Below are 13,241 nucleotides of genomic sequence, written 5' to 3'. Positions count from 1 at the left end.
ATCCTTCCATTTTTTTTTCTGATACTTCCATACCAATCATTTAAAATGGTCACCACTTACAATTTTAATTGATAGCATTACATCATGAAACTCATTGAACTCATTCCATGAAAATGTATTTCTAGATATTGCCTTGGGGTGCACCATCATTATTAAGTTGTTTATGCCAGTGGTGTGACCTCAACTAAAATGGCCTACAAAGAGGAGTATTCATTTCTTGTCACAGGGCTTATATCTGGCCTGTCATGTGGTTGTACCTACCTCAGTCTTAGATTCCACTTGTGTGCTTGTTCAATTAGGCAGAGATATGACTTTAGAATAAAGCTGGCTATAGACGCAACAATTTGACCGTAAATTAATACCATTAAGAATTATTACGATGTTATGGGACTAGATTGATTCCAGTAATTTGACACTTGATTCATGTGTTATGTAGCTTGTTTAGTTATGGCTTAACTTATTTTTTTTCCATTATAACCTAAGTAAAAGCTAAGACTATAGCATTTAATCAGTTATCTGCAAGATATTGGATATAGAAAATACATGCAGCAATGCAAAGAAGTTTTTTCGTTCTGTTTGAGATTCCACCATTAGGATCCTTATCTATAAGTCAGAGAAAGGGCAGCTACACTGAACGTTTCTGTCTCTGGAGGACCCGTCATATCAGTCCATTACATGGACAGCTCACTAATTTCAATAAGAAATGTGTAATTCTTAACCTGTGGTGGTGCTGTAGGGAAATTGCACATTTACTGCCAGGTGTGCCCACAGCTGTGGGATGCCATGTGATCAGTTTAACATCAGGTATCCTGGTAAAAAAGGAATTGTCCAAAGCAGACATTTTTATTGTATTTGCAGCTGTACTGCAATATGTACCCCTTTAGAAAATAACCTCCTCCAAGGTAAAAATGTTAGAATGTTGATTCGATCAGAGGTGAATTGTTACTTGTATGGCACAGAAGAAAGGGTGAGCAGGAGAGGGCCTGGGTATACTAAAATGCGGGCTTGGTGACCATAGATAGTCCTCTATAATCTCTATAATGAATGACTATGATTCATGTTCCAATGCCTAGCAGTTCTAGTCTGAAAACTACACAGAGAGAATTACAGTAATTAGCAGATATTTTATTGTTTAGTATTATTAGTATTAAGTATTTTTATTTGATGGGCTTTTTCTATGGCACTGGGTGTCAACAATACATTAAAAAGCTACAAGTTACCTGGAATATAAAATAAAATAAAAGACATGATTATCCAGAAGACTACTTAAAGGGGTTCTTATAGGTCAAAAATACTATAATACCACACATTATGGAAAAAAATATGGAACTATATCTGCTTCAGTAGCATCTGCTGATCGCATTTCCTGCTCCCAAAGGTCGCACTCCATTTTTTCCTAAGGCGTTTTTCACATTAGCATTTTTTGAGGATCCGTCATGGATCTGCAAAAACACTTCCGTTAAAATAATACAACCGCATGCATCCATCATGAACGGATCCGGTTGTATTATGTCTTCTAAAGCCATGACGGATCTGCCTTGAACACCATTGAAAGTCAATGGGACACAAATCCGTTTTTTATTGTGTCTGCGAAAACGGATTCATCCCTATTGACTTACATTGTGTGTCAGGACAGATCCAGCTTGCTCCGCAACACATCGCGGACAGAAAAACGTCGCTGCAGGCAGCGTTTTGGTGTCCGCCTCCAGAGCGGAATGGTGACTGAACGGAGGCAAACTGATGCATTCTGAGCGGATCCTTTTCCATTCAGAATGCAATAGGGCAAAACTGATCCGTTTTGGCTTTCCGTTTCTGAGATCAGTCATGGGCTCTCAAAAGCGGTCCAAAACGCTAGTGTGAAAGTAGCCTAAGAATACTCCCCTTATTTTATTTTTTTGAGGAATATTTTTAGCCAAGGAGGAGTATGAAATAAGACACAGTGGCTTTTATTTTATTTTTTTTGCCCATAAGTGTTGTATTTATTTATTTTTTCTTCAGTGTAAACGTTTGAGGTTTTTGTTGATTCATTGTATTATTTAGTTGGGCTATTGTTTTTTGCACTTTACATTTACGATGATCACCATGCAGCATAACTAGCATATTACTGTAATTTCATGGGTCAGTATGGTTATGGTGATACCAAATATGTGCATTTAAAAAAAAATACTTTTTAATACTTTTCTTTAAATACTTATTGTTTTTTGCAGATCGTTATGTCTTTTTCATTGGTACCATTTTCTGTGGTACATGGGAGTTATTGATTACCATTTATTATTTCTTCAAAGAGCAGAATACATTTTTTAAAAAACACTTTTTTTTACATTTTTTTTTTATGTTTTTCACAGGAGGTTTTCCTTATTATAAGGATTCCAGCAAGCACGAAGTGATATAAATGTATATACACACACCACTTTCACAAGATAACCATGGTAATTTTTTCTTTTTTTTTTTAAATACACTTTATTAATCTATAACTATTATTTTTCAGTCCTACTAAGGGAACAGTGTTTTTATGATGCAGTGGTACACCTTGTCTCCTAATGCAGCAGTGACAGGCAATCTAGTAGGCTGCGTCTGCTGCACAGTCTAATAGACATGTAAGGCATGGCAGAGGGAGCAGCGCTGACCCTGTCTTGATGCCGTGGTCACTATTGATCGTGACATCTTGGGAGTTAAACGGCCAGCATTTGAAATGAACTCTTATGTTGGCCGTTACAGTGGGAGCCGGCTTCAATCAATGCTGGGCTCCCGCAGTGATCCGGAGCGCTGTATTGGTGCAGCCTGTGTGAGCTCTGTTCAGCTCCTGCCGTCCATAGCAGGATTAATGATGCAGGCAGCAGGAACTGGACAGACTACACAAGCTGCCCTGATACAGTGCTCCGGACCAAAGAAAGTCTTGTGTAGAAATACGCAAGACTTCTTGTAAAGCGTAAAATTTCATGCGCAGTCGTTATTGCGACCTCTGCTATTCATCCTGGAAGTGATTTGAATTATTGCACAACTGTTTTACTGTTCCCCTAATAATGCAGGGTGTCCCTTCACAGTGAGACTACACGCACGTCTGTCAGTGTCTGACTACATTGGGGCACAGTGGAGTGTATGGATCCTGTACACAATGCAAAGGGTTGACATTTTATAAATTACTGTAAATGGGTGTTTGGCAGCAGGAATAATTCAGGGCTCCAATGTAAATTTTTCTGAGCCCATCCAACTGTATTTGTCATTTGCAGTTTTTAGGCAGCCACCCGATCACTAAGGAACTCTACTTGTACACTTAGATTGTCAAAGGGCATGTGCCATGCACCCATCATATAGGCATGGCATGTCCTTCCACTGATCTCCTATATAATGAAGAGTGATGGCTGTCATGGAAGCTATTGACAACTTAAAAAGATCACCTATTCAGAACTGACAACACTTGGCTGCTCCGGACAGGAAATATGTGACATCGTATACATGACGTCAGCTCATGATGTAGATGAGCTTCTGCTCGCATTTCAATTATACTCATCGGCTTACAAATGTGTTAAAGGAAACCATAGAGACATGACGCTGGGAAATATGTATTTCTACTTGAATTAGGTTCTGTCCGCTTTGGGGTCCCAATCTTATTACCTATTTTGTATGCACCCTGAGGCCAGTTGTGAAGGGCACATTTAAGCTGTCACTATGCCCATGGAGTGAGAGGAAATTCAAACCCAGGCCCCCAGTGGTGCACCACAATATTTTATTTTAAGGGGTTTTCCAGGGCAGTCTTACAAATGAAAAATGGCTGCACCTTGTGGAATGAGGACTCCTACCATGACGCCCTAATTTGGAGGTTTCTTCCATTGCTGTGCTGTACATGTCTCTTGGTCTTCTCTTCCAGCCTGGGCAATGCATGGGCATGATCACGAACATTGCTTAGCTGGCCCAAAGCGGTGCATCGGTGCATGAGCTGCTTCTTATGCCTGAATTCCACCGCAAGCTAGAAGGCGAAGTGTTATCACTACTAACACTGTTATCAGAATTGCGCATGCGCCAGAAAGCTCAGAGGACCTTCGACTTGTAATCCAATGGGCTGGTGGCGGTGACCACCTGGGAGGAGAGCACAAGAAAAAAAAGATATGGTTGTGGGAAACTTATGCTGGACTGTGGGTCAGGTGGGCTAATTACAAAAAATGCTTAGGGGCATTTAAGTTTTGGGGCTTCATATACATTTTGAAGATGTTGTCAAAGATTAGAATAAAGGATCTTCCTTGTTACAAGGAAAAGCACCACTCCAGTCTTTAGGGTGTGTCTGGTATTGCAGATCACCCCCATTTGAGTGAAGGGGTCTTGCCAGTAATAGTAACTGCTGCCTATACCACTACACATTAGGTAGTAGTACCCAGCCACCATTCAGATAAAAGGGTGGCCATGGAACTGATCTTGCACTGCGCCCTACAAGACGTTGTTTCACAACCTGCACTGATGAGTAGGTGTCAGTTTCTGTGAAATATGTGCTACAACATCTGTGTAGACGTGACCCCTGCACGCACAAAGAATGATTTGAATGAGTTGTGGTGGTTGATGGGTTTCATTTACAGAAGAATTTGTCCCCATCCAGATGTTCCAAGTTTTAGCATATCTCACAAATAGTGTATCTATGACGTACATGATTTACAAAAAATATCTTGCATATGAGTGCTAGGAGCCATACGGGGTTAACCTGCGGCATTTCTGTCCCCATAACCACACGTACGTGTTCAGCATTGAAACCCATTTACATGAATAACAAGCTTTCCCGTTCTCAGCAGTTTGATAAATATAGTAAAATATCACCTCCGACAATTTTCATTCCAGTTTTAATAAACCAATAAATCCATAACCTCAGGGAGAGAGAGAATGGTTTTATAATAAAAAGTCACTGCCAAGTTTCCCCTTGTCCAATATTGCATTTTAACAGAAACGACTACATGATAACAAATATGAAATCGGTGGATATCTAGGGCAGGGGCAAATAGCTTTTCTTATGTTATCGTCACCAAGAGTAGTTTTACTACTGTCTACACTAGAAAAACACCTGATGTGGAGCTGTTATTATCGGGAATAGTGTGAATATAAACTTAGGGGCACATTTATTAAGACCGGCGTTTGTCTTAATAAGCCCTGTAGCTGACGGTGGATCGCCAAAGTTATGAAGCTGATCCACCGCTGCTTCTAAATGTAAGACTGATTCCTTGCTGTCTGACATTTAGGCTGGGTTTACACCTGAGCATTTTACAGCACGTTCCTACGCGCTGTAAAACGCTCAGCAGGCAAGAACCAATGCTTCCCTATGGGCATGGTTCTCACCTGAGCGTTTTACAGCGCGTACGAACGCGCTGTAAAACGCCCTACGCCCCAAGAAGTACAGGAGCTTCTTTGGGGCGTAGTGTCGCGCGTTCCCGTACATAGACTTCCGGGAACGCGCGACAATGGGCGTTCGCATACTTCCAGAGCCGCGTATGTGAGATGCCCGGAGAATCGCGCATACAGAGCGCTCAGGTCAGTACGCTCAGGTCTGAACCGGCTGTCAGACTGGAGGTAAAACCTCCAAAGTCGATTCGCATAAAACTTTGTTCTAATACTGTACGGAGAATGTATTGGCTCCGATAAGCCTAAGTTATTGCTTTGCGACGTCTCGCGAGACTTCGCGCAATAACTTCATAAATTAATTTGTACAGTAAAAAATTATTTCCCGAATTCGGGTTCAGTTCCAAGTGGTAACTTGAAATTGAATCTGAGTTAGGGAAATGTTTTTTTACAGTACAAATAAATTTACGAAGTTATTGCGCGAAGTCTCACGAGACTTCACAAAGCAATAACTTCGGCTCATCGGAGCCAATACCTTCTAATACTGTACGGAGCTCCTGCTCTGTACAGTATTAGAACAAAGTTTTATGCGAATCGACTTAGGATGTTTCATCCGAATTCGATTCGCTAATCCCTAATTTAGACCTTTTTCTACGCCAGAAAAACAGGCGTAGAAAATGGTAAATGAGACTGTCCTGCCAGCTGTCCCCCTCCCGGCCCATGCCATGCCCACAATTTTAGACCTGCCGTGAGCTGGGAGACGTCGCAGATTGTGGTGCGACTGACCGTTGTGCCACAATCTATGCCTAAAAAACTTCTAATATAGGCGTATTTCAGTATAATAAATGACCCCTTAATCTGCAAGGTTCTGCATGTGCCACGGAGGCAGAGATTCACTGTGAAGTGCTCTCAGCGTTGAGCTGCTTCACTGCCCCTCCCCTGCTCTGAGTGACAGCTGTAGCTTCCAACCAGGAGACCACTTCTGCTGTCACTCAGCAGGGGGAGGAGCTGTGAAGCGGCTTAATGCCGAGAGCAGGTTGCAGTGAACCTGCCCCTCCTGGGCCCTTGCAGGAGCAGAACCTGGCAAAATAAAACTTGATATTCACACTCCTGATGATAAAACCTCCACATAAGGTATGTTTGTAAGGAAGAATCAGCACAGAATATTGGTTCTAAAAACAACTTGGAGCTATAAAGGGGACATTTAGTTTAAGGAAAGGCTAGCTCACAGTATGTGGTATAGGGGGAAAAACTGGACTTTTGTGTACATTTACCAATAAGGAAATTTACCAATGAAGCCTGTAAGATAGCCGTAAGCATCACCATATTGGGTTCCCCCATAAATAGATGCCAAATTGTGTCCTATTGATTCTTAGTTATATCTGTTTCTGGGAAAGTTGACTGACAACCCATTGAGGCTTCACCCTTTTATTTCAGTCTCTTGGACTACTATCTGTCTAGTTAGGCCACGTCCTTGTCTGTGGTGAAATCCGTGATAAGAGGGTAAGTGATCGATCCGTTAAAGGGGTTGTCTGAGTTTTGAAAAAAAATAAATAAATATATATATATATATATATATATATATATATATATATATATATATATAGCACTGTAAATCTGGGCAGAAATATAGAAGCTATGAAAGTTTTAGGTAAAAAAAAATATAATCCATTTCCCTGGTTCTCTTCTGGCCCTTTGTTTAAATGTAATAACAACAATCTCTGCCCTTCCCCCTGCTCTGCATAGGGAGTGAATAAGTCTGCCCTGAGTGACATGTCTGCCTGCTGGGAGATTCAGCAGCATGTTGTATTTGTAGGACTACAAGTCCTAGCTGTACAATGACACTGCTGATGCACACAGGATCTTTCCCCTACCTGTTCTTGTGCAATGCTTTGCAGAACTCCTCCAGTCTGTCAGCTCCTTTGCCCAGCATACAGTCAGGTCCATAAATATTGGGACACAATTCTAACATTTTTGGCTCTATACACCACCACAATGGATTTGAAATGAAACGAACAAGATGTGCTTTAACTGCAGACTGTCAGCTTTAATTTGAGGGTATTTACATCCAAATCAGGTGAACAGTGTAGGAATTACAACAGTTTTCATATGTGCCTCCAACTTGTTAAGGGACCAAAAGTAATGGGACAATTGGCTTCTCAGCTGTTCCATGGCCAGGTGTGTGTTATTCCCTCATTATCTCAATTACAACGAGCAGATAAAAGGTCCAGAGTTCATTTCAAGTGTGCTATTTGCATTTCGAATCTGTTGCTGTAAACTCTCAAGATGAGATCCAAAGAGCTGTCACTATCAGTGAAGCAAGCCATCATTAGGCTGAAAAAAACAAAACAAACCCATCAGAGACATAGCAAAAACATTAGGCCTGGCCAAAACAACTCTTTGGGACATTCTTAAAAAGAAGGAACGCATCGGTGAGCTCAGCAACACCAAAAGACCCGGAAGACCACGGAAAACAACTGTGGTGGATGACCGAAGAATTCTTTCCCTGGTGAAGAAAACACCCTTCAAAACAGTTGGCCAGATCAAGAACACTCTCCAGGAGGTAGGTGTACGTGTATCAAAGTCAACAATCAAGAGAAGACTTCACAATGAATATAGAGGGTTCACCACAAGATGTAAACCATTGGTGAGCCTCAAAAACAGGAAGGCCAGATAAGAGTTTGCCAAACGACATCTAAAAAAAGCCTTCGTTGTTCTGGAACAACATCCTATGGACAGATGAGACCAAGATCAACTTGTACCAGAGTGATGGGAAGAGAAGAGTATGGAGAAGGAAAGGAACTGCTCATGATCCTAAGCATACCGCCTCATCAGTGAAGCATGGTGGTGGGAGTGTCATGGCGTGGGCATGTATGGCTGCCAATGGAACTGGTTCTCTTGTATTTATTGATGATGTGACTGCTGACAAAAGCAGCAGGATGAATTCTGAAGTGTTTCGGGCAATATTATCTGCTCATATTCATCCAAAAGCTTCAGAACTCATTGGACGGCACTTCACAATGCAGATGGACCATAACCCAAAGCATACTGCAAAAGCAACCAAATATTTTTTTAAGGGAAAGAGGTGGAATGTTATGCAATGGCCAAGTCAATCACCTGACCTGTATCCGATGAGCATGCATTTCACTTGCTGAAGGGAAAATGCCCAAAGAACAAGCAGGAACTGAAGACAGTTACCAGGGATGAAACCCAGTGTCTGGTGATGTCTATGCGTTCCAGACTTCAGGCTGTAATTGACTGCAAAGGATTTGCAACCAAGTATTTAAAAGTGAAAGTTTGATTTATGATTATTATTATTACGTCCCATTACTTTTGGTCCCTTAACAAGTGGGAGGCACATATGCAAACTGTTGTAATTCCTACACCGTTCACCTGATTTGGATGTAAATACCCTCAAATTAAAGCTGACAGTCTGCAGTTAAAGCACATCTTGTTCGTTTCATTTCAAATCCATTGTTGTGTGTAGAGCCAAAAATGTTAGAATTGTGTCGATGTCCCAATATTTATGAACCTGACTATGTCTCCTCACTGCCAAAGAACAAAAAATAACTCTGACAACCCCTTTAAGAATCTTTGTTTGGTCCTTGTGTCTGTTTTATGCTTTCCGTGTGTCATTCATGTTCCACAGAAACTGCACAGATTTTTAGTGCATCTCGTATAAATGGTCAGTGAAACACGGATGGTGTCTGTGTTTTTCATGGAAACATAGTCTATAATGGGCATGATGGCTCTGTAAACAGACAAAAATAGGTCATTCTTTTGTGGTAACCATGGACCGTGCTAAAACACGGAATACACACATTGAAGTGAATGGGTACATGTGCTGTCCATGGAGAACACAGACAACACACGTCTGTGAGTCACATGCAGGGACACAAGCAGGCAAATTAGAATAATGAAAACCTTAGGGTCCATCCACACGTCCGTAGTTCTGGGTGCGGGTGCCGACCCATTTATTTCAATGGGGCCGCAAAAGAACTTCAATGGTTGCCACCCAGCTTTTCATAAAAGAATATAGAGACGATTGGGTTACATTACAGGTAACTACAGGTTATCAACCCTTAAACTGGAGATAAACACAATGAAACTGTCCAAGATCACACGGTCAAACTCTGCCACGTCCCAACTTCACATTTACTTATTGTTCCTGGAGGGCAAATTCCAACCACTATGAAAAGCAAGTTCATGTATTAAACAAATTCCTGCAAAAGCCTTATAAATCAGACTTGCTATGTCAATATAAAGTGTTTTCCCACATAATATATAGTGGACAGTTTTATGGATTTAGAGATTTTAGTAAAAAAAAAAATTGTACTTTCTTTGGCTGTAACATATAGATGTGAGTACGCATGAACTCAGTATACATCAGACCTGTGCATACTTGAATTGTAGACGACAGCTAATATTACCCAGAACTGCTAGAAGCGGTAAAAAATTAAGACTTCATATAATTCAAGTTACAACCTGCTGCCTACCACCAGAAGATCTGTAATAAAGCCCCTTAGGTGACTTTCAGAAATTCTTATAAGAAAGGTTAATTTATTCATGGACTGTGTTATGTAAGTGGTTGAGTTATGGGCCTGTGTCCCCATAATAACACTTCCAGTCACTGCAACCTGTTATTATAGGGTCCCTGGGTCTCAAAAGAACCAAACAGAATTCAGCTTATTTTCCTACCACCTTCAAGAAAGTGATCCAAGAGGTCTGTATGGTGTCTACTGAGCCCAGTGTCCCCATGATGACTTTGTCTTTACATTGTACAATGGTTAAATGAAGAATTGACCTCACCAATAACAGTAAAAATTTTAAAGGAGTTCTGTCCGGAAGAGAGGAGAGCCGGTAAGTAAGTGCTTGTCTGGTCCCCCTGCCACTCATTTGGATGTTCTCCACATTTGGAAGATCTGACATGTCTACTGGGTGCCATTGTCTGTGATGGTGCCTGGGAGTGAAGAGAACTGCAGGAACTGGGTGTGGTAAGTATCAACAAAGATCGACCTGGGGTCTGTCTTTAGTTTTTATTTATTTATTTATGGGGTTTGTATTTTTTTTTTTATTGTCTGGTCTGCCATCAGTATAAGGCTACTTTCACACCCGCACTGAATTCGGACCTATTCATTTCTATAGGGGGTGTGTACATGAGCGTTGTTTTTCATGCATCACTTGTGCGTTGCGTGAAAATCGCAGCATGTTCTATATTCTGCATTTTTCACGCAACGCAGGCCCCATAGAAGTGAATGGGGCATCCGCAAGCAAGTGCGGATGCAATGAGATTTTCACGGATGGTTGCTAAGGAGATGATGAGATGACCCCCTAGGGCTCATGCACATGACAGTATTTTGCGTTCAGTATACTGGCTGTTTTTTGAGTTCAGTATGCGGTACATATACTGAACCATTCATTTCAATGGTTCAGCAAAAAAAACTGGCGTCTCCGTGTGCATTCCGTTTCAGTATTTCCGTACCGTGAAAAGATAGAACATGTCCTATCCTTGTCCGCAAATCACGGTGCTTGGCTCCATTCAAGTCAATGGGTCCGCAAAAAAAAAAAAGGAACACATACGGAAATGCATCCGTATGTCTTCCGTATCTGTTCCGTTTTTGCGGAACCATCTATTGAAAGTGTTATGCCCAGCCCAATTTTTTTCTATGTAATTACTGTACATGGCATACGGAAAAATGGAAACAAAAAACGGGACAACGGATCCGTAAAAAAACGGACCGCAAAACACTGAAAAAGTCATACGGTCGTGTGCATGAGCCCTTAGAAGGATCTTCTATCTTCATTCAGCAGGACCTGCGCTGACGTCACCACGCTCACTATGTGGTGAGTGCGTTGACGTCAGCACAGGTCCTTTTGCAGGTCCTGCAAGAAGAAGAAAAGACGATGTCGGCTGCGCGAACAAAGTGGATGAGGTAAGTAATTTTTTTATAATTTTTAAACCCTTAATGGACATTTTACTTAGGCCTCTTTCACACGACCGTATGGCTTTTTCTGTGTTTTGCGGTCAGTTTTCACGGATCCGTTGTTCCGTTTTTTGTTTCCGTTTTTCCATATGGCATATACAGTATACAGTAATTACATAGAAAAAATTGGGCTGGGCATAAAATTTTTAATAGATGGTTCCGCAAGACTGAATGGATACGGAAGACATACGGATGCATTTCCGTATATATGTTCCGTTTTTTTTCCGGACCCATTGACTTGAATGGAGCCACACACGTGATTTGCGGGCAATAATAGGACATGTTCTACCTTTCAAAGGAACGGAAATACGGAAACGTAATGCATACGGAGTACATTCCGTTTTTTTTTTGCGGAGCCGTTTAAATGAATGGTTCCATATACGGACCGCAAAAAACGGCCCGTAAACAGAAAACAAAAGTCGTGTGAAAGAGGCCTTAGCATGTTATAATGGAAAGTAATTAAATCTACAGAACACCAAATCCAAACCTGAACTTCAGTGAAGAAGTCCAGATTCCGGTCTGGGTAACACATTCAGTTTTTTATCACGCGCGTGCAAAACGCATTCAAACGCTTTGCACTCGCGCAGAAAAAAACTGAACAACGCAATCACAGACAAAACTGACTGAAATTGCGTGCGCACTCGCATGGGTTTCCCGCAACGCATCCGCACAAAATCCGTGACGCCCGTGTGAAAGGGGCCTAAGACTTCATATTACAACCTGCTGCCTACTACCAGAAGATCTGCAATATAGCCCCTTATATGGCTGGTGCCTGTATATTGCGGACTTGCTGTTTGAGAGCCGGAATATGGGCACGGACCTGCTGCGGTTGTGTGCATGAGGCCGTAGTGTAGGGAGTTTGGTCTGAGGTCTGTGTTTATTTGTAAGGACGTCAGACTTTACCCAGGATCTTTTTGGCAAGTGAATGGTATACATTGCTCCCCACTCAACGACCATGGAAGGAAACAGATGGTCACAGTTGTAACGTGAACTGCGGTCTTTACTGAATTCATATGGGTCAACAAGCTTTGTGGTTACAAGTTATCACAAGAGACTTTTGGCTTAATGGTTACAGTCTGATGCGATGCTTCAAGCTTAATGGGATTGTACATGTTTTTGCTATTGTTGCCCTATAATTAGTACAAGTCGATCAATATCTGATCAGTGGGGTTCAGACACAGCACTCCCTTTGATCAGCTGTTATGCAGTACCTCTGGGGCCTGAACTCCGCACTAGAACTATACAGCTACATCCACTATGTAGTAGACAGAGCTAGTTACTGCAACACTGCTCCCATTGAAGTGAATGGGAGAAGCACAGCACTTACCAGCTATGTACACAGTGGATAGTTCTGTGTTGTTCCAGCGCATACTTCCAGTGCTGGGTCTACTTTTTAGAACAGATTGGTGAGCGTGCAGGTGAATAGGCCATCAGTAGTAAAAGCCTGAATAAGGCCTCATTCACACATACAGTTACAAGAAAAAGTATGTGAACCCTTTGGAATGATATGGATTTCTGCACAAATTGGTCATAAAATGTGATCTGATCTTCATCTAAGTCACAACAATAGACAATCTCAGTCTGCTTAAACTAATAACACACAAAGAATTAAATGTTACCATGTTTTTATTGAACACATCATGTAAACATTCACAATGCAGGTGGAAAAAGTATGTGAACCCTTGGATTTAATAACTGGTTGAACCTCCTTTGGCAGCAATAACTTCAACCAAATGTTTCCTGTAGTTGCAGATCAGACGTGCACAACGGTCAGGAGTAATTCTTGACCATTCCTCTTTACAGAACTGTTTCAGTTCAGCAATATTCTTGGAATGTCTAGTGTGAATCGCTTTCTTGAGGTCATGCCACAGCATCTCAATCGGGTTGAGGTCAGGACTCTGGGCCACTCCAGAAGGCGTATTTTCTTCTGTTTAAGCCATT

The 13,241-nt window shown here is 41.5% G+C and overlaps 1 protein-coding gene across 1 annotated transcript in view; it reads left to right on the top strand.

Moving 5' to 3' along the window:
- Nucleotides 1-6,414: 6,414 nt before the first annotated feature.
- APOE (apolipoprotein E) overlaps nt 6,415-13,241 on the top strand; it is a 45,503-nt gene continuing 38,676 nt past the window's right edge. Inside the window, exon 1 of the mRNA XM_040434200.1 lies at nt 6,415-6,450. Coding sequence (XP_040290134.1) covers nt 6,430-6,450 — 21 coding nt within the window. The 5' untranslated portion in view covers nt 6,415-6,429. The remainder of the gene's footprint in view (nt 6,451-13,241) is intronic.

The sequence above is a fragment of the Bufo bufo genome, chromosome 1 (genome assembly GCF_905171765.1).
Source record: "Bufo bufo chromosome 1, aBufBuf1.1, whole genome shotgun sequence".
NCBI lineage: Eukaryota > Metazoa > Chordata > Amphibia > Anura > Bufonidae > Bufo > Bufo bufo.
The sequence above is the reverse complement of the archived record's forward strand: the minus strand, read 5'-3'. Positions and strand labels throughout refer to the sequence as shown.